This window comes from Nycticebus coucang, chromosome 14, assembly GCF_027406575.1.
Source record: "Nycticebus coucang isolate mNycCou1 chromosome 14, mNycCou1.pri, whole genome shotgun sequence".
Classification (NCBI taxonomy): Eukaryota; Metazoa; Chordata; class Mammalia; order Primates; family Lorisidae; genus Nycticebus; species Nycticebus coucang.
Window position 1 is genome coordinate 19,813,410 of NC_069793.1, and position 27,429 is coordinate 19,840,838.

Consider the following 27,429-nt stretch of genomic DNA (forward strand, 5'->3'; position numbering starts at 1 on the left):
CACAGCACTCTACTGAGGGTGACAAAATGAGACTGTCTCAAAAAAAAAAAAAGAGAACTATTTAGGAAGTAGAAGTGGAATAAAAGTGTCAAGAATGATTCTGAATTTTACTGAGTAAAGGCCATTTTTAGGAAAAAGAGAAGGCTGGCAGAAGAAATTGAGTTTTAGACATGTTGATTTTGAATTTCTTGTGAGATATTCAAGTAGAGATGTCTAACAAGCAGTTTAATATGACTCTGAAGTTCAGGAAATGTCTTTGGTCCTGAGATAAAAGTGTGAGAGACTTTAGTACACAGATGGTAAGTGAAGCCATAGGATGGGTGAAAGCTCCCAGGAAGAGTGAAGATTAGGAAGAAAAGGAATGCCAGGACAAAATCCTGAGAAATACATACAGGATTGGGCAAAGGAAGAGTAAGCCCACAAAGGGGACTGAGAAAAGGAGTGGGCCGGGCACTGTGGCTCACGACTAATCCTAGCACTCTGGGAGGCAGTTGGATAGCTTGAGCTCATGAGTTGGATAGCTTAACCTCAGCCTGAGCAAAAGCCAGACCTCATCTCTACTAAAAATAGGAAAAAAAGAAAGAAAGAAACTGAGGCAAGAGGATCGCTTGACCCCAAGAATTAGAGGTTGCTATGAGCTATAACGCCATGGCACTTTACCCAGGGCGACAGCTTGAGACTCTGTCACAAAAAAAAAAAAAAGGAGTGGCCAAGAATAGGGAGCTAGAGGGCCTTCTAGAAATGGGAGCAAACTGAAGCCCATGGATATAAAGAAATCTAGAGTGTGAAATAAGTTACTATACTAGGCACAGGTTCTGGGTGGTCTCAGTCTCTGGCTTAGGCCTTTGCTCTCAGCATGAAGAGGTAGCGTGGTATATGAGAGGGAGCTGAGGATTTGGAACAAAAGCACTGTGTTCTAGGGTGGTATTTGGAATCTCTTAAGAGCTAATGAGTTCTTTATAAGATTGTACGTCCTGAGGTCTATAGAATTAATAACCCAAAATGAACATTAGTAAATGTTTGTGTTAAATATCATTTCACACCTTTGGTATGGAAGATTTGGCAATGTTTTAGACTAATAGGACTTGAGCAGTTTCTTTAAGTAATACAATATTTATTCTCTCTTTCCCCTATAGGTTCGACCTAAGCCTGTGGCCCAGAATAACATTCCTATTGCCCCAGCACCTCCTCCCATGCTTGCAGCTCCTCAGCTTATCCAGAGGCCCGTCATGCTGACCAAGTTCACCCCCACAACCCTTCCCACATCCCAGAATTCCATTCACCCTGTTCGTGTCGTCAACGGGCAGACCGCAACCATAGCCAAAACGTTCCCCATGGCCCAGCTCACCAGCATTGTGATAGCTACTCCAGGGACCAGACTCGCTGGACCTCAAACTGTACAGCTTAGCAAGCCAAGCCTTGAAAAACAGGTACAGGCAGAGTATGTACCTGCTCTGGGCAGTAGCCTTGCCATCGTGCCGTGTGGCTGCTGGGCTGTCCCTAGATACATCTTCTCAGCACCTTTGTCAATAACCTGTGGTTTACCATGTCATAATTCATCCACATGCAAAAGGGCCTTTCCTCCTGAAGAAAGTTGGGTTGGGTCGCTTTTCCCACCGTTCCCTTACAGAACTCAGATTCCTGTGTGAGTGCACGCCCCCTGCTGGTTCTCATGCAGAAATTCACAGATGGTCTCCTTCCCTCTGTCAGGAAGCACAGATGAGGTAGTAAAGAGAAAACGCCATGTTCGTTTAGGCCCAGAAAGAATCCAGGTGTAGAGAAAGCTATGAAAACCAGAAAGAATAAACCAAAGAAGGAAAGGGATTTCATTTCATATATTTTCTTTGAGTATTACAGATAATGAGAAGCCACAACAAAAATAAAATTTCCAAAAAGCATTCTTTTAACTTTAGAGAACACAAACAAATATTTTAGCTGAAACACTGAAACTTTTCATTTATATTTTCAGAAGTCATATTTTCCCTAAAGGCTAGAGAAATACAGGTAACCTCCAAAAGTATTTAAAGCTTTTATAGCAGAAAGATTTTAAAAACAACAGAAAGGATGTATAGGCAGTCACCACATCCTATTCGGAAAAAAAAAAAAGTCATAAAAAAGAATTTTACCAAGATTTAACCTGAGGAAGCCGATTGAAAATAATTATATAAAGAATTTGGCAAAGAAAAACATCCTCTTTCAAGAAAATTGCTTTAAGAAGTCATTGACCTATTTCTGATTGCTCAGGCTTGACTTCTCATTGATCTGAAAATAGTCTCTGGTGATCCTGAATCTTCCGCTTCAGAGTGGCAGACCAGGATTCAGAGAGGTTGTTCAGGTGGTGGGGAAGGAAAAGGACTTCTTGGCCTTCTTGAACAGAGGAACTTACGTTTAGAACACAAAGCCTTAAACCTAGCCTTAAACACAAGCTCATAAACCCAGCAGACCTTGTACTCAAAGAATCCAGGTACCAAAATCTTTTCTCTCAGAAAACACAGGAGAGAATACATCTCTAATCCTGGGGATCCTGCTCAAACCCCAAATGGTGTTTTGAGGAACTTTCAGAAATAAATTATTTATACATGTTTTAGGTCAGAAGTTTTCAAACTTGTGGTAACAGGACTTTAGTATTAAAATACTCGAAGTCAGGCTCAGCACCCATAGCACAGTGGTTACAGTGCCAGCCACATACACTGAGGGTGGCGGGTTCAAACCAGGACCGGGCCAGCTAAACAACAATGAAAACTGCAATAAGGAAATAGCCAGGCATTGTGGTGGGCGCCTGTAGTCCCAGCTACTTGGGAGGCTGAGACAAGAGAATCACTTAAGCCCAAGAGTTTGAGGTTGCTGTGAGCTGTGACACCACGGCACTCCACTGAAGGTGGCATAGTGAGACTCCTGTCTCAAAAGAAAAAGTACTCAAGGGCTCAAGCTAGGAGTTTGGGTAGAGACATGGTTGTCTTGTGCTGGCTCTCAAAATACTACTGAAGAAGTATTAGTGAAATATTAGTGAAGCCTTAGTGCTCCACAGAATGTGCTTTCACAGCTCAATTTTAGGTTTCTAAGTATTATTTATTTTTACCTCTGTTGATAAAGGTATTTTTAGCAGACAATAATTATTTCAGTTCCATTTTATTTTACACTTTTTCTCATTAAAAGGTAATACATGTTAATTTTTAAAACAAATTCACATGTTGTAAAAATACAGTTTAATGAAAGTACTCTCCTCATAATCTAAAGAGAGAGCAAACTTCCCGATAATTTCGTTGTATGTTTACCCCCAAGAGTTAATTGCTATTAACAGTTTAGATTATGATCCTACAGACATTTTCTATGCATATGCTAAATTATTTTAAAGCAAAAAACAAAATCAAACTATGTATCATTACGTAATGAGCATCTTTTCTTGCCCTTTATGTTGAAAGCGCTTTTTATATCACAAAAAGATATCTATGGCCAGGCATGGTGACTCACACCTGTAATCCTAGCACTCTGGGAGACTGAGGTGGGTGGATTGCCTGAGCTCAGCAGTTCAGACCAAAATAAGCAAGAATGAGACCCTGTCTCTAAAAAATAGAAAAACTAGCTGAGCATTGTGGTGATGGCCTATAGTCTTAGCTACTCCGGAGGCTGAGGCAGGAGGATCACTTGAGCCCAGAAGTTTAAGGTTGCTGTTGCTGTGAGCTCTCATGCAGTAAATTCCATGGTCTCTCTTCTTAGTCAAATAAGGAAATTCAGTTATTGCTGTTTTATTTTGGCAGGACTCCTGGCACAAGTCTTACAGATTACTAAGCACAGTCAGCCAGGGATTCTCTTTAGATTACATTGTCAGGGCAGCGCCTATGGCTCAGTGAGTAGGGCGCTGGCCTCATATACCGAGGGTGGCGGGTTTGAACCCAGCCCCGGAAAATCTGCAACAAAATACAGCTGGGCATTGTGGTGGGTGCCTATAGTCCCACACCTGCTTGGGAGGCTGAGGCAAGAGAATCACCTAAGCCTAAGAGCTGGAGGTTCCTGTGAGCTGTGACACCACTGCACTCTACCAAGGGTGACAAAATAAGACTGTCTCTTAAAAAAAAAAAAGAAAAGAAAAAGAAATAGATTTCGTTGTCAGAATTTTCTTACTTCAGATCTTTCTACTATCTTTCTTTTCTGTTTTATGTTTCATTTTCAATATCATATTTATAAGCATTAGGAGATCTCATAAATGGGCTGAGAGTGAAGCTGTGTAACGTATGTAACTGTGGATTACCTGTGCACACCTGTTCAGAGTTATCAAACTTGTGTTAAACATTGTCTATATGACCAGGCTAGATGGGTGCCTTTCTGCTGTTTCTTTTAGGTGATAACATTATTCATTTAATAAAAGTATGTTGATAAAGTGCCAACTGCTGTGCTGCATGTGGTGTCTGTATGCCTGGGTGGGTAAACCAAAGCCTGCCTATACCCTCGTGGAGCTCAGTTTCTGAAGCTCTACCTCCAGGAAAGGAAATAAGGCAAATTTTATAGTTGCAGTGGCCTCCCCATATTGGCATAGGAAAGGGAAAAGGCAGTGCCAGTGAGAACAGCAGTAGTCTAACTTCGCCTTCCCCAGATAGGCATAACCAACTTCCTTATCCACCCTAGATAAGAGATCTTATCCCTTATTAGAAGCCACATTACATTGTGGCTCCAAGAAAATGAGCAATAGGGTTTAAAGAACTTTGAGACTAAAGACATATTTTAAGACAGAAAAGTAGATAAAGCCAGACAAACTTGCGTTACCGCCCTTACATCCCCTCCTCTTCTTTCCTTGTCCTTTCCAGCACTCTGAAACGGGACTAACACCTGTTGGTTATGAAATGAGCTAGTGTTTAATGTTTATTAGAGTATGCCTGATGAAGTTATTTCTCAGGATTTATGTTCATTTCTTCACCATCCCACCCCACACCCTGTAACAAAGACCTCTATGTGTGTCTTCAAGGCTGAGCTGCTAAAAATAAATCCAAAGTTCTGTGGAGAAAAATTGCCAGATTGCCACTCAGACCCCAGCTTCCACATATGTTTTCACAGGACCTTGCACAATAGCCTCTAAAAAAAAGGAATACTTATAAGATAACATTATCCAATGTGTTATCCTCAATTTACAGTTTTCCTTGCTTAGTAAACCTGAGCTCATGACCTTCCCTCCCCTATTTTAATACTGTTGCTATAGTAGGGAAAATAGATCCAAGTAACCAAACAGTGGATTTTGCTTTGCCTTTAATCCAAGTTGATTAACTTAAGTAAAGAAATGATTTGGACATTTGTTATTTGCATGTGCCTGACTTTGATTATCCCAGAAGCAGAATTAGAAATTCAGGGTATAATTGGTTAACTTAGCCCTCGATTTGTTCAGTTTTTGTGTTCTTTACTTTAAAATAGCAAAAACAACAGGAGTTGCAAATTCAAATAGTCATGGGTTTGAAAGAGCAAATGTAAATGAGTAAAGCAGACTAGAAGTGAACAAGTGAACTTCTTGTTTTTCTACTTTCAATGGGAACGTGCGTATAAGAGAGATGCTACTTGTATTCTTAACTCCTCTTTAAAATAAGAAAAGCATGATAATAATTAACAGAAAGCGGAAGAGACTATGGTAAACTGCAAAGTAATGTGCACCATCTTCAAGGAAACAGCTGCTTCTTGGAAATGAACACTTTTTATCATGTGGAGACTTTTTCAAGAAAATCCAGAAATCCAGATGTTTTGAAAAGTTGCCTAGTTGTTAAAATATTGGTAACTTTAAACACCATGCAGGCAAAAAGTAACATATGTAGGGCAACTTGAAGTCTGGATGATGGTTTTTAATTTCTGACAAAGACCAAACTTTTAAACAAAGTTTATTAGCTCTTTTTTGTTTTCTAGCCTATTTTTTTTAATTGAGGTGAAATTTTTATCACATAAAGTTAACGAGTTTTAAGTGAATAATTCAGTGGCATTTAGTGTATGTGCTAACTACCAGCTCTGTCTGTTTCCTTTTAAAACATTTTCATTACCCTAAAATGAAACCCAGTATCCATTAAGCAGTTGCTTTATGTTCACTCTACCCCTGGCAATCACCATACTGCTTTGTCTCTGTAGATACAGCTGTTCTGTTTTTTTTGTATATTAATAAATAGGTTCATATATGTGACCTTTTATATCTGGCTTCTTTCACTTAGCATAATGTTTTTGAGATTCATTCATAATGCAGCCTCTATCATGCTTCCCTTTTAATGGCCTAGTAATACTCCATTTTGTGTATTTACCACAGTTTGTTTACTCATTCGTGTGCTGATAGACATAGAAAAATGCAGACCTAGTTTGTTCCCATTTTTTGGCTATTGTGAATAGTACTGGTATGAACATTCCACAAGGATTTCCTATGAGTATCTGTTTTCATTTCTTTTAGGAGTGGAATTGCTGGGTCATATGGTGATTCTGTTCAGCTATTTGAAGAACTGCTAAACTGTTTTCCCCAGTGGCTAAATTATTTTTCATTCCCAACAGCACTGTGTGAGCATTCCATTTTCTTCCCATTCTTGCCAACAGTTACTTTCCTTACTTGTTTTGCTTATAGCCATCCTAATGGGTGTAAAGTAGTATGGCATTGTGATTTTGATTTGCAGTTCTCTAATGACGTTGAGTGTCTTTTCATGGGCTTGTTGTCCATTTGTGTATCTGTGGAGAAAGGTCTATTCACATCCTTTGCCAGTTTTTGAGTTGAGAGCATTCTTTATATAATCTGGATGCTGTTCCCTTATCAGATGTATGATTTGCATAAATCCAGTGATTTGCAACTATTCCATAGGTTGTCTTTTCACTTTCTTGAAACTGTCCTTTGATGCACAGGTGATTTTTGTCTTGATCTTGACCCTACAACTTTGTTAAATTTGTTTATTAGCTCTGGTAGTTCTTTTGCACATTCTTTGAGGTTTTCCATATGTTGGCTTTCATATTGTCTACCTAAAGAGATAGTTTTACATGTTTCTTTTCCACTCTGGGTGCCTTTTGTTTCTTTTTCTTGCCCAATTGCTTTGGCTAGAACTTCCACTCAAGTGTTGAATAGCAGAGGTAAAAGGGAACATCCTTGTCTCGTTGGTGTTCTCAAGGGTAAAACTTACGATATTTTACCATTGAGTATGTTAGTTGTAGTTTTTCATGTGCGTTCTTTATAAAGGTGAGGTGGTTCCCTTCTATTTTGAGTTTTCTGAGTACTTATATTATGAATGAATGTTGGACTTTGTAAAAAATAAGAACTGTTTATGTTCCAGGTGTACAACATAGTGGTTTGATATGCACAGTAAATTGGCTTTTTGGAGTGGCTCACACCTGAAATCCCAGCCCTTTTGGGATTTCTGAAGCAGGAAGATTGCTTGAGTCTAGGCACCAACCTGGGCAGCATAGCAAGTCCCTTTCTCTACAAAATGTAAGAAAAATTAGCCAGGTATGGTGATGCATTCCTGCAGTCCTAGCTACTTGGGAGGCTGAGGCAAGAATATCACTTGAACCCAGGAGTTTGTGACTGTAATGAGCTATGATCACGACACAGCATGCCAGCCTGGGTGACAGAGCAGGACTCTATCTCTAAAAAAAAATAAATAAAAACATAGTTAATTATTATAGTTAAGCTAATTAATATATGCATCTCAGACTTGCCTTGTGTATGTGGGGGGGGTTGGATTTTGACAAATGCTTTTTCTGCACCAATTGAAAAGGATGATGTGGGTTTTTCCTCCTCTTGGTTTAATGTGGTATATTACACTGATACACCTTGAAGCATTCTTTCATTCCTAGAGTAAATCCAGCTATGTTGTGGTGTATCATTCATTTAGTATGCTGTTGGATTTTGTTTGCTGGTATTTTTTGAGGATTTTTGCATCTACATTCATAAGGGATATTGTTCTGTAATATTCTATTCTTTTGGTATCAGAGTAATGGTGGCCTCATAGAATAAGTTAAGATCCTGTATTTTATAAAGACCATATGATCCTCTCAATAGGTGCAGAAAAAGCATTTGATAAAATCCAGCATCCTTTTCTGACTAGAACACTGAAGAGTATAGGCATAGGTGGCACATTTCTGAAAATGATTGAAGCTATCTATGACAAACCCACAGCTAATATTTTACTGAATGGAGTAAAACTGAAAGTGTTTCCTCTTAGAACTGGAACCAGACAAGGTCGTCCTCTGTCACCTTTACTATTTAACATAGTGCTGGAAGTTCTAGCCAATACAATTAGGCAAGACACATAAATAAAGGGAATCCAAATGGGAGAAGAGGAGGTCAAATTCTCCCTCTTTGTTGATGACATGATCTTATACTCAGAGAATCCCAAAGACTCAACCACAAGACTCCTGGAAGTCATCAAAAAATACAGTAATGTCTCAGGATATAAAATCAATGTCCACAAGTTCAGTAGCCTTTGTATACGCCAATAACAGTCAAGATCAGAAGCTAATTAAGGACACAACGTCCTTCACCATAGTTTCAAAGAAAATGAAATACCTAGGAATATATCTAACAAAGGAGGTGAAGGACCTCTATAAAGAAAATTATGGAATCCTCAGAAAGGAAATAACAGAGGATATTAACAAATGGAAGAACATACCACGCTCATGGATGTGAAGAATCAACATTGTTAAAATGTCTTTACTTCCCAAAGCAATCTACCTATTCAATGCCATTCCTATCAAAATACCAATATCGTACTTTCAAGATTTGGAAAAAATGGTTCTGCATTTTGTATGGAACCAGAGAAAACCCCATATAGCTAAGGCAGTTCTTAGTAATAAAAATAAAGCTGGGGGCATCACCATACCAGATTTTAGGCTGTACTACAAAGCCATAGTGGTCAAGACAGCATGGTACTGGCACAAAAATAGACATAGACATTTGGAATCTAATAGAAAACCAGGAAATGAAACTAACATCTTACAACCACCTAATCTTGGATAAACCAAACAAGAACATACCTTGGGGGAAAGACTCCCTATTCAGTAAATGGTGTTGGGAGAACTGGATATCCACATGTAAAAGACTGAAACTGGACCCACACCTTTCTCCGCTCACAAAAATTGATTCAAGATGGATAAAGGACTTAAATTTAAGGCAAGAAACAATAAAAATCCTCAAAGCATAGGAAAAACACTGAAAGATACTGGCCTGTGGAAAGACTTCATGAAGAAGACTGCCATGGCAATTACAACAACAACAAAAATAAACAAATGGGACTTCATTAAAATGAAAAGCTTCTGTACAGCTAAGGAGACAACAACGAAAGCAAATAGATAACCTCACAATGGGAAAGGATATTTGCATATTTTGAATCAGACAAAAGCTTGATAACTAGGATCTGTAGAGAACTCAAATTAATCCACATGAAAAAAGCCAACAATCCCATGTATCAATGGGCAAGAGACATGAATAGAACCTTCTCTAAAGAAGACAGACGAATGGCTAACAAACACATGAAAAAATGTTCATCATCTCTATATATTAGAGAAATGCAAATCAAAACCACCCTGAGATACCATCTAACCCCAGTGAGAATGGCCCACATCACAAAATCTCAAAACTGCAGATGCTGGCGTGGATGTGGAGAGAAGGGAACACTTTTACACTGCTGGCGGGACTGCAAACTAGTACAACCTTTCTGGAAGGAAGTATGAAGAAACCTTAAAGCGCTCAAGCTAAACCTCCCATTTGATCCTGCAATCCCATTACTGGGCATCTACCCAGAAGGAAAAAAATCCATTTATCATAAGGACACTTGCACTAGACTGTTTATTGCAGCTCAATTTACAATTGCTAAAATATGGAAACAGCCTAAATGCCCACCAACCCACCAACTTGGATTAACAAGCTGTGGTATATGTACACCATGGAATACTATTCAGCCATTAGGAAAAATGGAGACTTTACATCCTTTGTATTAACCTGGATGGAAGTGGAAGACATTATTCTTAGTAAAGCATCACAAGAATGGAGAAGCATGAATCCTATGTACTCAATTTTGATATGAGGACAATTAATTAAGATCACAGTGGGGGTGGGGGAATGGGAGAGCAGAGAGAGAAGGAGGGAGGACGGTGGGGCCTTGGTGTGTGCCATACCTTTTGGGGACAAGACACGATTGCAAGAGGGACTTTGCCTACAAATGCAATCAGTGTAACCTGCTTTATTGTACCCTCAATGAATCCCCAACAATAAAAAAAAAAGAAAAAAAAATTCAGATATTTTAGAAGAGTTTAAGAAGGAGTGATGTTAATCCTTTCAGTGTTTTATTGAATTCAAGCCATCGGTTCCTGTACCTTTTCTTTTTGAAGAGGATTTTTATTAATGTTTCAATCTCTTCAGTTGTGAATCTGTTGAGATTTTCTGTTTCTTCTTGAGCCTACCTTGGTAATGTGTATGTTTCTAGGAATTTGTCAGTTTCATCTGTGTTATCTAGTTTGTTAGTACACAGTTGATCAGTGTATTTTCTTTTTTTTTTATGTGACTTTGTTAATTAATTAATTTATTTATTTTTTTGCAGTTTTTTGGCCAGGGCTGGGTTTGAACCTGTCACCTCTGGCATGTGGGGCTGGCGCCCTACTCCTTCGAGTCACAGGCGCCACCCCAGTGTATTTTCTTATAATCCTTTTTATTTCTATAAGATTGGTAGTAATGTCCTGCTTACATTGTTAATTTTTGTTATTTGTATCCCCTCTCTCCTTTCCTTATTCAGTCTAAACCAGAGGTTTGTCAATTTTGTTGATTTTTTTTTTTTTTTTTTTTGTAGAGACAGAGTCTCACTTTATGGCCCTTGGTAGAGTGCCATGGCATCACACAGCTCACAGCAACCTCCAACTCCTGGGCTTAAGCAATTCTCTTGCCTCAGCCTCCCGAGTAGCTGGGACTACAGGTGTCCGCCACAAAGCCCAGCTATTTTTTTTTTTTTTTGGTTGCAGTTCAGCTGGGGCCGGGTTTGAACCCACCACCCTCGGTATATGGGGCCGGCGCCTTACTGACTGAGCCACAGGCACCGCCCTTTGTTGATATTTTTAAAGAGTCAACTTTTGGTTTTGTTGATTCTGTTGTTTCTATATCATTTATCTCCACCCTTTTCTTGTTTTCTTCCTTCTGCTAACTTTAGATTTAATCTTCTTTTTCTGTTTCTTAAGGTACAAAGTTAGGTTATTGTTTTGAGAGCTGTCTTGTTTTTTATTATAGACTGTTAACAGCTACAAATTTCTCTCTGAGCACTGCTTTCCTGTCATTATAGAAGTTTTGATGTGTTGTTATTTTCATTCCTCTCAAAAGGTTTTCTTTTCTTTTTTTTTTTATTGTTGGGGATTCATTGAGGGTACAATAAGCTAGGTTACACTGATTGCATTTGTTAGGTAAAGTCCCTCTTGCAATCATGTCTTGCCCCCAGAAGGTGTGGCACACACCAAGGCCACACCCCTCTTACTCCTTCCCTCTCTCTGCTTTTCCTTCCCCGCCCCTCAAAGGTTTTCTAATTTCTCTAGTGATTTCTTCTTTGACCCGTTGGTTAGTTAAGAGTGTGCTATTTATATAATATCCACATACTTGTGAATTTTCCAATTTTCTTTCTGTTACTGATTTATAACTTCTTTGCATTGTGGTCAGAAAAGATACTTTATATGATTTCAGTCTTAAAATTTATTAAGTTTTGTTTTGTGACCTAACATATGGTCTATAGCTGAGAGAATATTTCGTGTATACTTGATTTTAAAAAATCAAGGCTACTGTTGTTGAATAGAGTGTTCTTTGTATGTGTGATAGGTCTAGTTAGTTTATTATGTTGTTCAAGTCTGCTATAGCTATATTAATCTTCTGTCTACAAGGTTTGTCCATTGTTGAAAGCGGGGCATTAAAAATCTTAAACTATTATAGTAGAAGTGTTTATCAATATTTGCTTCATATATTTCAAGGCTCTGTTGTTTGGTGCATATGTGTTTATAAGTATTATAGCTTCTTTTTTGAATTAACCCTTTTGTCAATATGTAATGACCTTCTTTGTCTCTTATAACAAATATTGGCTTTAAGTCACTTTTGTGTGGTCATAGTGTGGCCTTTCCTGCACTCACCAGTCACTATTTGTATATCTTTTTTCAACCTGTTGTGACTTTTGCTCTAAATGAATCTCTTACAGACAGCATATAGTTGGATCATATATTTTGTTTATTCTGACACTCTCTGTCTTTTAATTGGTGAGTTTAATCCAGTTACATTTAAAGTGATTACTAATAAGACAGGATTTATGCCATTTTGATATTTGTTTTCTACATATGTTACACCTCTTATATCTTTTTTACTCTTTCCCTTCAATATTACCTTTTTTTTTTTAAGACAGTCTCAATCTGTCACCCTAGGTAGAGTGCTGTGGTGTTGCAGCTCACAGCAACCTCAAACTCTTGGGCTTAAGCGATTCTCTTGTGTCAGCCTCCCAAGTATCTGGGACTACAGATGCCCACCACAACACCCAGCTGTTTTTTGATTATAGTTGTCATTGTTGTTTGGCGGGCCCCAGCTGGATTCAAACCCACCAGCTCCCGTGTATGTGGCTGGCACCTTAGCCACTTGAGCTACAGGTGCCGAGCCTCAATATTATCTTTTGTGTTTAATTTTTTTTTTCTACTGTACCATTGTCATCCTTTCGTCATTTCCTTTTCTGTATATAATTATTTTCTTATTAGATGTTCATGGGGATTACAGTTAATATAAGTTTTCAACAATCTGGTTTGAATTAATCACAGCTTATATTCAATAATGTATACAAATCTATGCACTTCTGTCCCCCATTATGTTGTTACTGTCACAAATTACATCTTTATACATTGTGTGCCCACTAACATAGATTTATAATTATTTTGTGTATTTGTCTTTTAAGCCATATGGGAAACAAAAAAGAGAAGTTAAAAATAAAAAATACAATAGTAGTGGCTTTTATATTAATACTTGCCTACATAGTTACTTTTACTGGAGTTCCTATTTCTTTATATGGCTTCAAGTTCCTGTCTAGTGTCTTTTCATTTCAGCCTGAAGAATTCCCTTTAGGGCAGGTATACTAGCAGTTTCCATTTTTGAAGAATAGTTTTTCAGGATATAGAACTCTTGGTTGATAGTTTTTTTCTCTCATCCTCCCACTGCCTTGGTCTGTAGTTTAGATGGGTGGTTCTGATTCAAGATCTCTTACAAGTTTGCAACAAACTAGTTGGCCAGGACTACTGTCATCTCAAGGCTCAACTTGAGCTAGATACTTCACTTCCAAGCTCATTCACATAGTTGTTGGCAGCCCTCACTTCTTCACTGGCTGTGGGTGGAAGGCTCAATTCCTCACAACCTGGGCCCCTCCGTAGAGCTACTCACAACATGGCAGCCTGCTTCCCCCAGAACAAAAGATCCATGAGAGAAAGACACTCCCTATTATTTTGTTTTATTTTTATTTGTCTGATAACTTTCTGGCATTCTTTATCTAACACTGAGATAATTGTACTCTCCTTACACGAGGGAGAGAAATTTGAACCATGAATAATTCTTCAGTGGAGAGGAATTGATGTGCCTTTCCCCAGAGGCATTGCTACTAAATCCTTCACTGGCCTTAGAAATACAAGTACAAGACTCCGAGGAACTTCACACAGCCTGGGACTGAAGCAGCTGCTGACCTCTTTTTCCCTTTTCCTTCATACTTCTGTCCTTACACATTCAAAGAGCCATGAAAATAAGCTTTCTGGGCATCCAGGACCTTTTAATGACACTGTAAACTAATTCCCCATTGGTGGTTTGTTTTATGAAGGAAATGTGTCCTTTTGGTTAAAAACTGTGAGAGAGGGAAAGACGAGTGATTCTCAGGTCATATTCCTTACTCAGAAGATCATCAGCTCTTTACTGTATACCTGCTGTGCTTGAGGCACTGTACTAGGTACCAAGGTGTATGCAAAAACAAGTGGTGTAGTTGTGGCAGGTGCCTGGAGTCCCAGCTACTTGGGAGGCTGAGGCAAGAGAATCTCTTGGGCCCAAGAGTTTGAAGTTGCTGTGAGCGGCCTCGAGGGCAACATAATGAGACTCTGTCTAAAAAAAAAAAATAAGTTGTGTAGGGAACAGTCCCCACTTTCAAGCAACTTTTAGTATAAATGGGAAAATATGGCAGGATACCAGTCAGGGGGCTTTGGGGAAGGCAGCATTTGTGCCCCAGAGTAGTGGTTGCCACAGTATTGATAAGGCAGCTTATGCTTCCCTATATGATAATATAAAAAGCAGAAGGAAAATACAGAAATGGCCAGGAAAAAAAGTGAAAGATCTTTGTGCTTGTGTTAATTTTTCAGATCTAATGAAATATTTCATAGCATAGTTATTTTTGAGTTTTGATATCTATTTGTGGAACTGAAGTCTTTGATTTGGCTCTTACCCATCAGTAATCAGACAAATATATTCTCATTTATTTATCGGCATGCAAAAAGACCACTACGTCCACTTTTTTTTTTAATTTTTAAAAAGTAAATTAGGTTTGTGTTTACAGTTTTACATCCACTGTTCTAAAATCATTTCAGTATTTACAGAGGGCTTCATAAAATGAATTAGCCATTAGGAATGGTAAGAATAGTAATGCAAGCCTGGTTTACCAATATGCTAGCTACCATTTATGTTTGAAGATGGTGATGTGACAGGTGCTTGTTCTGCTTGAGTGGATGCTTCTGGAAGAAGAGTTTGGGAGTAATTAGGATGTCAGCCTCTTGTAAGATGGTGGTTCTTGGCAATTCTATCTTTCCTCTAGTGGATGATATATATAGGTTTTAAATATTCCAAGTAAGGGTTATTCTTCCGTCTCTCTTAGATTATGATTCACAATGTCCTGAAATAGAAGAGGGAATATGTAAGATGTTTTTGACATCATTCTGATCTTAAGCATGCTGTGGACTAGACTTTGACCTATATATAACATCAGTGGGCTTGCTTCTGGGAAACTACCCCCACATCCTAAAATACATTGGAGTCAGAGATTGAAGCCTCTATTTCATTTTTATACATAGGAGTTAAATCATAGATTTTTTTCCTTTTTGTATAATTTAGGCTATTGTACGCATTTATAGATTAATATTTACTCTGGTTATGCGATTTCATTTCAGCTGGAGTTTTACAATTTACTTCCCTCTCTCCCCCAATAAAATCCGTAGTATTAACTCCTTTATTAATATGTTCTAAATTTGAGTTTGTTCTTTTCTTTCTTGTTGGCTATTGTTAAACTGCTAGCGGTTTTCATTCTTTTAATTAAAAAGAATTCTAAATTTTAATTTAATTTTTCTCTCCTAGACAGTTAAATCTCACACAGAAACAGAGGAGAAACAAACAGAGAGCCGTACCATCACCCCACCTGCTGCACCCAAACCAAAACGGGAAGAGAACCCACAGGTAGGCCCATCTGTCCAAAGGAAGGGCTCAGTCTGTGATGTATGGTTTATTCTTACACATCAGGAGAGATACCCGCTGTTTGAGTCACTTGATCATTCCTTTTCTTTTGCTCTCTCATTATTCAACAATGCTATTGCTGAGCCACGTTGCCCTAGAGAATGTTTATTAGAGTGTGTTCTTTGAGGTTCCATGCAATGGCACATAAGCATCTTGATTGTTTCAAAGGGAAAGTTTTAAAATGATATTGTTGATGTACTTGTTAAAAATTTGAAATGTAATATTAACGATAATTTTCCCAGCTGTCCATTACATTCGTAATCATTATTATGTTCTGTGTATCTTGGCTAACATTTATAAGATACCTAGTGCACTCAGTTAATATCTATTTATATTAACAATTACAATTGTTAAATGGATGTTTTTGTTACTACCATTGTACTGCATTAGAATCCCCAATCTCAAATGAATCAGTAGCCTAAGAGCAGTTCATTGAATCATAATAGTAGGTATAAAAATAGCAACATCTTAAGATAGAATTATAAACATAAGTAGCAAACAAGACCCTAATATGAGAATCCACGAATCTGTATGACTTTATACAAGAAAATTTTTTCAGTTTAATACTTTTGTATATGTAGCTATAAAAGAAAAATGTGGACAGGTAATGCGATGATGAGTATCTGATCGTTAGATTTTATTAGATCAGTAATCCATCTCCCTCTATCTTTTGTGCATTCTTTGTAATGAAACCATGTCAAATAGTGACACAAAGCCATCTAAGTTTCATGTCTTTTTTTTAAAAGCAGTGATTTATCAAGTCAATCCAGGTTTTTCTAAGATAAGTGTGAAATATAATTCTTTCTGATGTGAAATGAATTAATTTTCAATTTTATCTTTAAAGAAGGGTCCAAACTTGAACCAACAAGAAGTATTAGTCGCCGAGTGTGGCGGCTCACGCCTGTAATCCCAGCACTGTGGGAGGCTGAGGCGGGAGGATTACTTGAGCTCAGGAGTTCCAGGCTTGTCTGAGCGAGAGTGAGACCCTGACTCATGAAAAAAATGGAAAAACCCAGCCGGGTGCAGCAGCGAGCACCTGTAATCCCAGCAGCCTCAGAGGCTGAGGCAGCAGGATGCCCACAGCCAGAGTCTGAGGTTGCAGTGAGCTACGACACCACTGCACTCTGCTCAGGGCACAGAGTAAAACTCTGCCTTGACAAAAAAAAAGTATTAGTCACACACATTGCTGAGAAAATTATAAAATCATCCCCAAAATTGATGACAAGTATTATACTCAAAGGAGGAAAAACAGCAAAGTATGAGTAGAATTTCCTTATCAAAAGAAACTGAGGGATATCTTTTTTTTTTTTTTTTTTTTTTGAGACAGAGTCTCACTATGTTGCCCTTGGCATCACAGCTCACAGCAACCTCAAACTCTTGGGCTTACACAATTCTTTTGCCTCAGCCTCCCAAGTAGCCGGGACTACATGCGCCCACCACAACACCCGGCTATTTTTTGTTTCAGTTGTCATTGTTGTTTAGCTGGCCCGGGTTGGGTTCAAACCTGCCACCCTCCGTGTATGTGGCTGGTGCCGTAACCACTGTGCTGTGGGCGCCAAGCCTGGGGGATATCTTAACATCACTGGCGCACAGCGTGGGCAAGCAAGTACTAACATGTGTAGTGGCATCACATCATTGCCATAAAGAGAATAAATTAGCTCTTAGCATATGTTGGACAAATACATGAGATGAGGCAAAAGTTCTTGACAAAGTTCACACACTGCTTTATGAACAGAAAAGGTGGTGGAGAACCTCTAAACTTGATTGTATTTTGAAGAGCTAGTAAAAGTAATGTAGGCAGTTAACAACCACAAAATACATGCTGTTTCAATGTACATTTAGATCATTGAAAATCTATTCCAGGGAGGCGCCTGTGGCTCAGCAAGTAGGGCGCCGGCCCCATATGCCGAGGGTGGCGGGTTCAAACCCAGCCCCGGCCAAACTGCAACAACAACAACAAAAAAAAAATAGTCGGGCGTTGTGGCGGGCACCTGTAGTCCCAGCTACTCGGGAGGCTGAGGCAAGAGAATCGCGGAAGCCCAGGAGTTAGAGGTTGCTGTGAGCCGTGTGATGCCATGGCACTCTACCCGAGGGCGGTACAGTGAGACTCTGTCTCTACAAAAAAAAAAAAAAAAGAAAAGAAAATCTATTCCATAAGCTTGGCACCCGTAGCTCAGTGAGTAGGGCATCAGCCACATACACTGAGGCTGGCAGGTTCGAGCCCAGTTCAGGCCTGCTAAACAACAATGACAACTGCAACCAAAAAATAGCCAGGCTTTGTGGTGGGCACCTGTGGTCCCAGCTACTTGGGAGGCTGAGGCAAGAGAATCACTTAGGCTCAAGAGTTTGAGGTTGCTGTGAGCTGTGACATCATAGCACTCTATCAAGGACAACATAGTGAGACTCTGTCTCAGAAAAAGAAAAGAAAATCTTTCCATAAAGGAGGAGATTTTCTCATTTAATAATTATTTTGTGAGCTTGATCTAGACTGGCAAAGATAAGTTGGCTGTGAGTGGCCAAAATAGGTTCTGCTCCTGGCTTTAAAGATGGTGCATCTGGGTTGGCGCCTGTGGCTCAAAGGAGTAGGACGCCGGCCCCATATGCCGGAGGTGGCGGGTTTAAACCCAGCCCTGGCCAAAAATTGTAAAAAAAAAAAAAAAAAAAGGATGGTGCATCTGAATGTCGGTTCACACACTGCTTTATTAACAGAAAAGGTAGTGAAGAACCTTCTAATTTTGATTGTGTTTTGAAGGCTAGTGAAAGTGAGTAATGTAGTCAGTTAACAACCACAAAATACATGCTGTTTCAATGTAGTGTAGAAAATGGACGAGTCCAAGACTGCTTTTTCTTACCAGATTGCTCTGCCGGTCAATAGGGATAGGTGCCTACCTAAATTTTTTTTTTCTTGAGACAGAGTCTCATTATGTCACCCTCAGTAGAGTGCCATGGCATCCCAGCTCACAGCAACCTCCAACTCCTGGCTCAAGAGATTCTCTAGCCTCAGCCTCCCAAATAGCTGGAACCACAGGTGCCCACCACAACACCCGGCTATTTTTTGCAGTGCTCATTGTTTAGCAGGCCTGGGCCAGATTCAAACCCTCCACCCTCAGTACATGGGGCTGGCACCCTACACACTGAGCCACAGGCGCCGCCCCCCCTACCTAAATTTTTAAAATAAGAAATAAAATAAAAAACATTCTTTAGGACTCTGAAGATACCAGTAGAGTTCATTTCTGTGTTCTCCCATGCTTGCTTAAATAGGCTGAACCTATCATTTCATACCAAAATATCATAATATTTAATGTGAAGGGTAAGACATCAGGATTTTTATTTTTTATTTATTTATCTTTGAGAGTCTCACTTTCTTGCCCTTTGGTAGAGTGCCGTGGGATTACAACTTAACAGCAATCTCAAATACTTGGGCTTAAGCAATTCTCTTGCCTCAGCCTCCCAAGTAGCTGGGACTATAGGTGCCCACCCAATGCCCCACTATTTTTAGAGATGGGGTCTTGCTCTTGCTCAGGCTGGTCCCAAACTCGTGAGCTCAGGCAGTCCACCTGCCTTGGCCTCTCAGTGCTAGGATTACAGGCGTGAGCCACCATGCCCAGCACATAAGGATTTTTAAAGACCAAACTTGTGGTATAAGTAACTCTATAAGAGTATGTCTTTTAACAATTGATGATCTTTATTCATCAGAGAAAGAAACTGATGTATCATTTGGCATATTCCGAAACCACATGCAGTGGTACAGTGGAAAATGAAGACATGTTTTTCAGGCTACCTGCAACCAAAGAGAATAATAGAAATCAATCTGATGTTCTCTCCAACTTGATGTATTCTTAACATTTCAACTTTAGGATGCAGTATTCTAGTCAACTTAGAATTTGGAGCCCTCAGAGTGGTCTTCAGAGAAAAATTGTTCCATAATTTTTAAGTCCATGTTTGATTGAAAAATCATAGTATTAAACAGAACCACCTGCTGTCATTCCTAAAAATCATTTAGTTCATTTAGCATTGTCCGATCAGTGGCAGTAAAAATGTGAGAAATCCTGACAAGTGAAGGACTTGGAATTTGGAGCTTGTTATATGGGAGGCACTTTAAAACCCTCTACACAGGCTCAGCGCCTGTGGCTTAAGCAGCTAGGGCGCTGTATGCAGCTAGCGACATACACCTGAGCTGGCGGGTTCGAATCCAGCCCGGGCCTGCCAAACAACAATGACGGCTGCAACCAAAAAATAGCCAGGCGTTGTGGCGGGCACTTGTGGTCCTAGCTACTTGGGAGGCGGAGACAGGAGACTCGCTTGAGCCCAGGAGTTGGAGGTTATTGTGAGCTATGATGCTATGGCACTCTACCCAGGGTGACAGCTTGAGACTCTGTCTCAAAAAAAAAAAAAAAAAAAAACTCTGCAAATTTTTCAAGTATCAAATTTTTCCTTTTAGAGGATTTTTCTGGAAAAAAATCAAAGTAAGGTCACTCAAGATACTGATTTTTGTTACTGAGAAAGTAGGGAATGTAGGCCCCAGTCCTTCTCTTTTGGGACTATTAGACCAGAAAGCCACTAGAGTGTCTCCATAGCTACTAAGAGTAGAGGATGCCTGCTCCAGCCTCCCCCAAGTAACCAGCCCACTGGGCTGAATTTCCCTCATGTCTGACTAGGAACCTGCTGTTGGCTTTGTGAGAACCCAGACTGAAGCATATTCTTCTTTTGTTTCTCTGGCACAGAAACTTGCCTTCATGGTGTCTCTAGGGTTGGTAACACATGACCATTTAGAAGGTAAGAGAAGATATTCTTGGATTTGCCTTTTTTCTGGCCCACAGCTTTGTTCTTGAAAACGGTGTTTGATTGAATTCCTGGAATAGAAAATTGGAACACAAATAGAATATGATTCAACGAGGGTGGACTTTATTTCCTTTAGATGAAAAGTTGCCTTCTATCTGTCTGATGTTCAGGCCCTCCCCTTCCTATCATTATCCACACTACCGACCTGGGAAAACCTTCCCCGTTGCCTGAATTAAGGTGACTTCTGTTCACTTTAGTGGAGCTTTTTTTTTTAGACAGTACAGAGTAGCATGTACTCCTCGGACAAGTCCTTGTCTGTATTTTCCTGTCATTCTAGCTTATTATAATCACAAAAACAACAGATTTAATTCAGGAATTATGAACTTTGGTTACTCAATCTAAGTCCATGGATAAAGCTCATCCAGACCTATATAATACAGCAGTCTAAAAATAAATCAGGACAGCTTGTTTACAAATGCTGTCTGCTGTTAAGCTCTCAATCACAGAGAGTCACACTGTGGAACAGCATGGTCTCACTTTCTGAGAAGCAAGAGTAGATGGTTCTACATATTTGCTTTTAAGAATGTGTTTGCCTCTGTTTAGTCTGTGGTGAAAAGAGACTTGCCCCTGTTTCTGATTTGTTATGAAAAAACCAACAGATAAAGCAATAATGTTAAGTTTTTTAGATTCTCCCTACCTCTCTTCTAATCAAAACATTTTTTTTTCCTCAAGAAATCCAAAGCAAGAGGCAAGAGCGAAAAAGAAGAACAACAGCAAATCCAGTCTATAGTGGAGCAGTCTTTGAGCCAGAGGTATTCCTGGCCAGCACTTGGCCCTTCCTCACTGTTCCAGTTTTATGTCTGACTTGTTCAGCGCCTCCCGTCTGAAAGCCTGCTTATGGGCAGCACGCTGATTATCCAATCAGTGGCAGTAAAAATGTGAGAAATCCTGACAAGTGAAGCACTTGGAATTTGGAGCTTGTTATATGGGAGGCTCCTTAAAACCCTCTGCACATTTTTCAAGTATCAAATTTTTCCTTTTAGAGGATTTTTCTGGGAAAAAAAAAAAAAAAGCAGGTCACTCAAGATACTGATTTCTGTTATTGAGAAAGTAGGGAATGTAGGCCCCAGTCCTTCTCTTTTGGGACTATTAGGCCAGAAAGCTTGTCAGCAATGTGTTTTCCTCTGGCTTATTAAATACATTATTTTGTTTTTCTTATTCACTACTTAGCCTTTAGGGTTTTTTTTCCCACTATGTTTGAACAGATACAAACCCACCTTAAAATTTTTAATTTATCCTGACTCTAACATAACTCTGATCTGCAGAAGAGGCAGACTTCTCTGAGAGCCAAGTACATGAAATAAGACCCTTTAGCATTGAGACCTTAGGGTGATTAGCAGTAACTAGTTGACATGTCGAAAGGCATGCTGTGCCTGGTCTTTAGCTTGTGGCAGTCTCAGTAGTGACCATGCCATTCAGTCAGTCACCTTTCCTTCTTTAATCCTTAAAGCGTAAGAAGAGTGCAGTCACATACCTGAACAGCACAATGCACCCCGGGACCCGGAAAAGAGGTGAGGACCTTTGTGTACCTCTCCCTTGCTGCTATTACTTTTGCTTTGTGTGTGTTTCTTCTCCCTCCCTCCTCCCATTTTCCTAGGACCTAACTCCTTTATCCCTCCAACATAGTTTTGTTCTCTGAGAATGGGAGAGAAAAGAGAGTGAAGTTTCTTGTTAGAGTTCTGTATGCTGAATCTAAAGCTAACTTCCCTAGGATTCTGGTGGAGCTGGCTCAGGGGAATGGTTCAGTGCAGCATTTCTGCCCTGAGCCTGCCAGGCCATCCATGAATAGCACAGTGAACAGAACATCATGTAAAAGGGAACATTTGAGCATGTTAAGCAGAACAGAGCACTGCTGTTGCCAAGGTGTTCCTAATAGTGTCTTGGTTGTCCTGCTGCCAATAAGGCCAGAGTGTGACTCTTAAGTTTCTGGGAGCTACAGGCTTTCTAGGAAGAAGAGAGGTAGCTACACTAAGAATCTTTGAGAAGCAGATGTCTCCCAACTATGTCAGAGAAAGGTCACTGTCATAACAGGTTTCCCAAAGCACAAATTCCTATAGCACTTGATTCCCATATTTCAGACCTTCCCATGCTGCCTTATTCTTAGGGCAAAAAAATAAATAAAAATAAAAAAGTCCGGCAGCAGCATCTCTTGCTATGCAGGTCTAAATAGGTCTTAATTGCTCAGGATTTGAGCTCATAAACAAGGTACTGAAATTGTTCTTTGATGTCAGTAATACATCCCAAGGTCCTTTTCTCCACATGGTAATGTGTCCCTGAATTATAGTTCCAGGCTAGAAAGGTTGCAGCGTGAGTGGAGTAGCATACTAATTTTTGCATATGCACACAATCTCAGAGCTATTGGAAGCTTAGGAGGTCATCATGACCTTTTGTCTGCCTTAGGCAGGACTACAACCATACAATTACCTTTCCCTACCCACAGAAAGAGATACTGTACCCACCCTTAGTAACTCACTCTAGTGTTTCTTCAGTCCTCTCATTCAGGTTGCAGAAAACATTTAGATAGGAAACTCTTAAGTCATTGCTTTATATTGATTCCTGAGCCACAGTAACTAGTGCCATAGGTTATTTTTGGTTATTTTGGTTTGTGTTCAGCAGTTTTTTTAGTGACCTCTGATGCAGTTCTCAGAAAAGAGCCTCCCCAACCAGAGGCTACAACTAATTGGCCTGATAATGGGCAGTGTCTGCTAAGTGGACAGGGGTTAAATGAGCCAGAAAGACCTTGCCATCTCTTGCCAAGGTCAGCCCACCTCACAATGCCTAGGATGTGCCTTCCATGGGCAGACAAAGAGCATTCATCTTCCAGTCCCCCCTCTAGAGGCAGTGAATTTCCTAGAAGAGACAAACCAGTAAGATCTGTCTTTGCACTATAGACATTGCCAGTTTAACACAGAGAGGTAATATTTGTGTAATCTTGGACAGAATCATAACTCTTGGGCATAACCCTAATATAAATTAGAACTTGGCAAAGTCATGATCCTACATACCATTTCCCAATGCTGATAGGCAGTTTATACCTTTCTGTCTCTGTTTTTTTTTTTTTTTTCTCTTTGATGTGCTAGGCATAGAATAGAGGTAAGGATCCTGACTTAGATATGCAGTAAGGCGAAAGTGTTGACCTAGACTTTCTGAGTCCATAAGGCTCGTGTAGCTGCAAGATTTGATTCAGAATGATTTTGCACAAGTCAGGCTCTCAGTAGTCCTGATGACAGGGCCTTTCCTGGGATTTTGGAACAGCCCCAGTTTTTAGACATAGAGTTTGCCAGAGTGTTCACCTGATGGAAAGAGAGGAGACAGTTTTCAGTTAACTGAGAAAGGTATCTAGAGACAGAAATACTTAAATTCAGTACTTGGCCCAGAGCACCATTTAACTCTCAAGTTTCAGCTGCTACCCGAAGTTTTTCTCAAAAGCTCTAACAGTAAGGGGTGAGAACAGCTAACTTGAATTTTACCTCCTTACTTTGCCTCTCCACACCCTCATAAGCAGTGAAATGACCAAAATGTAAACAGGAAAGAAAGGGAAAAGCAGAAATCCTAAATAAATCAATTTGTGGGAACTAAAAGTCATCAGTTTTTCATTAAAAATGGTGATTGCAGAGAAACTTTAGAGACAATATGCGAAAGATATGAAAAAAATAAAATAAATTCTTATTTCTGGCCATGGCTCCCACTGGCCTTTGACAACTGGTTCTTGCACTAGAAATCTTAAATTGTAATAGTCCAGGAACTTCACCATAATTAAGCTAGTCATTCTCCAAAGCTCTCTTATCCTCCCTTCTCTTGAGATTCACACAGTTGTTTCTAATGACATTTAAATCTTTGCTTCTCTTTCTTCCTTTGGGACTGTTGTATTAACCTTCTGTCTGCTACCTCACTTCCTTTTCCATGCTAGCCAATGAGGAACACTGGCCAAAGGTATGTAAGATCATTTTCCCCTCTCTTTCCCTCCCCCCTTTTCCCTTTTGTTCCCTTCTCTTGGTATATAGGTCGTCCTCCAAAATACAATGCAGTGCTGGGGTTTGGAGCCCTTACCCCAACATCCCCCCCATCCAGTCATCCCGACTCCCCTGAAAATGAAAAGACAGAGACCACATTCACTTTCCCTGCACCTGTTCAGCCTGTGTCCCTGCCCAGCCCCACCTCCACAGACGTAAGTAACTTGGGAAAAGCTCGCTCTCCTTCCAAGAGCTTAAATCGGGAAAAGCGTTATCATATGTTGTCTCCTTATCAACTTGCATCTTCTTGACTAACCCTGGAACAACAATAAATGCTTCAGGATGCTTTATATGCCACATGTGGCAGCTTCCCTCTGAGGTCCCAGACCTTCCGTGTCCCTGAGAATCATATTAAAAATAACATCAGGAACCTCAGTCAAGAGTTGGCAGAATCTGAATTTGATGTACTCGGAATGGGGTCTCAGAAAAGGAATGGGATAAGGAAATCATCCCATATAAATTTGTAGATGAGAAGGTTTCTATCAGTAGTGTTTTAGGAGTAGAGAAAATGACAAGTTATATGTTCCCCTAGCGGCTCTTATTTGCTGCTTCAAGTTAATTCCAGAAGTGGGGCATGTTCTTTAGGTAACTTTATTTAGCAGAGTTGGTCAGAAACAGGTCCCTGGCCAGGCATCATAGCTCATGCCTATAATTCTAGCACTTTGGAGCCAAGGTTGGGAGGATTGCTTGAGGCCAGGAGTTCGAGACCAACCAGCTTGGATGACAGAGCAAGACCCTTTCTCTAAAAAATAAAGTACTTAAAAATATAAAAAGAGAGAAAAACTAGTTTCTAAAAAAAAGTCACGGCTTGGCACCTGTAGCTCAGTGGCTAGGGCACCAGCCACATACACTGGAGCTGGCGGGTTCGAGCCCAGGCCTGCCAAACAACAACTACAACCAAAAAATAGCTGGGCATTGTGACAGGTACCTATAGCCCCAACTACTTGGGAGGCTGAGATAAGAGAATCGCTTAAGCCCAAGAGTTGGAGGTTGTTGTGAGCTGTGATGCCATGGCACTCTACCAAGGGCGCCTTAGTGAGACTCTGCCCCTCCCCCATGAAAAAAAAGTCACATATTTAGTAGCCCTTCACCCACAAATGGCAGGCATCTGAACCAGTGCTCTAAATTTTTTAAATCAGCATTTACAAAGTGGTGAATTCACTCAGCAGATACTTACTGAGCACTACTCTGCTAAGTAAGTGCTGTTTTTGAAACTGGGACAAAACCAATTCCCTGGCCTCAAGGAGCTCATCTTCTGGGGGAAGAGGCAGATGGATAAGAAAGTGAACATCTAATATGTCAGGTAGTGAGAAGCACTGTGAACATAAGTAGAATAGATTAGGAACATAAGGCACAGTGGCAGGAGATTGCTATTTTATGAAGAGTGGTGAGAGAAAGCCTCTTTGTTAGGAAGTGGAGGAGTGAATCATGGGAATATCAGGGGAAGACTGTTCCATGCAGAGGGAAAACTGGAAGGAGTGTAGAAGCCCTGCAGTGGGAGTCTGCATGGTGTGTTAAAAGAAAAGAAGGCCTGGATAGATGGGCAGAGCAAGCGTCCAGAGTAGTGGCAGGTGAGACACCAGAGGTGGCAGGGCCACTTGTGCAGGATGGAAGACTACTGGAGGGTATTGAGTAGAGGGGTGACATAGTTTTTCAGCTGTTTGTTTTGCAAATTTTTAAAGATACAGAAACGTTACAATAACGGTACAAAGAACAAATGCATACCCTCACCTCCATTCACCATTTAGTAACATTTTGCCCCATGATTCTCCCCTGCCACATACACACAGCCCTCTTCTCTCTCCCTTTTCTTGCTAAACCAGTTTACAAACAGTTGCTGACCTCTTGAATCTTCACCCCAAAATATTTCAATGTATATCTCCTAAGAACAAAGGTATTATGTTACATAGCCACAATGCATTTATCAAATTGAGGAAATTTAACATTGATAAAGTATTAGTATATATGGTCCATATTTATATTCCTCCAATTGTCCCCATAACTTGCTTTGGTGACACTTTGTTTTTTCTGCTCCAGGACATTTTGTGATAGTATTGTCACTTTATTCTCCTTTATTCTAGAACAGTTTCTTAGTCTTTCTTTGTCTTTCATAACATTAACATATTTTGAAAGATTGCCTAGTTGCTCTAGAGAGCGCCTCTCCCTTTGGATGGTCTGGGAGTTTTTCCGTTAACGATAGATTCAGTACTCCAAACTCATTCTCACTAATAAGTGATGATGGGTCATTCTCAGTGAATCTCAACAGGAGGCACGTGATACCAGTCTGTCTCATTATCAGTGATAGTAACTTGAATCTCTTAAGATAGTTTCCATCAAATTTTCCAACTTTATAAATGTGCCCTTTTTCTTCTGGTAGAGACAGCTTTGAGTCTGTATAAATCCCAGTTTTGGCTCAATTCTCGTAGCTCAGTGGTTAAGGGCCCTGGCCACATACACTGAGGCAGGTGCCTTTGAACCTGGCCCGGGCCTGCTCTACAACAACAACAAAAATAGCCGGGCGTTGTTGCGGGTGCCTGTAGTCCCAGCTACTTGGGAGGCTGAGGCAAAAGAATCACTTAAGCCCAAGAGTTAGAGGTTGTGGGCGGCGCCTGTGGCTCAAAGGAGGAGGATGCTGGCCCCATATGCCGGAGGTGGCGGTTCAAATCCAGCCCCGGCCAAAAACGCAAAAAAAAAAAAAAGAGAGTTAGAGGTTGCTGTGAGCTGTGACACCATGGCACTCTACCAAGGGTGACATACTGAGACTGTCTCAAAATAAATAAATAAATAAAAATAATAATAAAATAAAATAAATTCCCAGTTTCCCAACAAATTTAACCAATGGTTTTAATGGTTGTAGCATCCTTCAGTGGTTCTTGCCTGTATTTATTAATTTTAAGGTATTTTCAAAATCAACTTGGAGGCTCAGCGCCTGTGGCTTAAGCGGCTAAGGAGCCGCCATATACACCTGAGCTGGTGGGTTCAAATCCAGCCTGGGCCGCCAAACAATGACGGCTACAACCAAAAAATAGCGGAGCGTTGTGGTGGGCGCCTGTAGTCCCAGCTATTTGGGAGGCGGAGGCAGGAGAATCACTTGAGCCCAGGAGT

The 27,429-nt window shown here is 40.1% G+C and overlaps 1 protein-coding gene across 23 annotated transcripts in view; it reads left to right on the plus strand.

Moving 5' to 3' along the window:
* Positions 1-27,429, plus strand: part of PHF21A (PHD finger protein 21A) — a 199,898-nt gene that overhangs the window by 162,316 nt on the left and 10,153 nt on the right. For 20 of the 23 annotated variants that reach the window (XM_053560411.1, XM_053560395.1, XM_053560413.1 and 17 more), the window contains 6 exons: positions 1,137-1,430; positions 15,314-15,412; positions 20,194-20,245; positions 20,984-21,063; positions 21,762-21,822; positions 24,316-24,479. In XM_053560411.1, the coding sequence (XP_053416386.1) occupies positions 1,137-1,430; positions 15,314-15,412; positions 20,194-20,245; positions 20,984-21,063; positions 21,762-21,822; positions 24,316-24,479 (750 nt within the window). Of the gene's footprint in view, positions 1-1,136; positions 1,431-15,313; positions 15,413-20,193; positions 20,246-20,983; positions 21,064-21,761; positions 21,823-24,221; positions 24,245-24,315; positions 24,480-27,429 lie in introns of all 23 variants that reach the window. The other 3 variants (XM_053560419.1, XM_053560418.1, XM_053560417.1) reach the window with 1 other exon arrangement.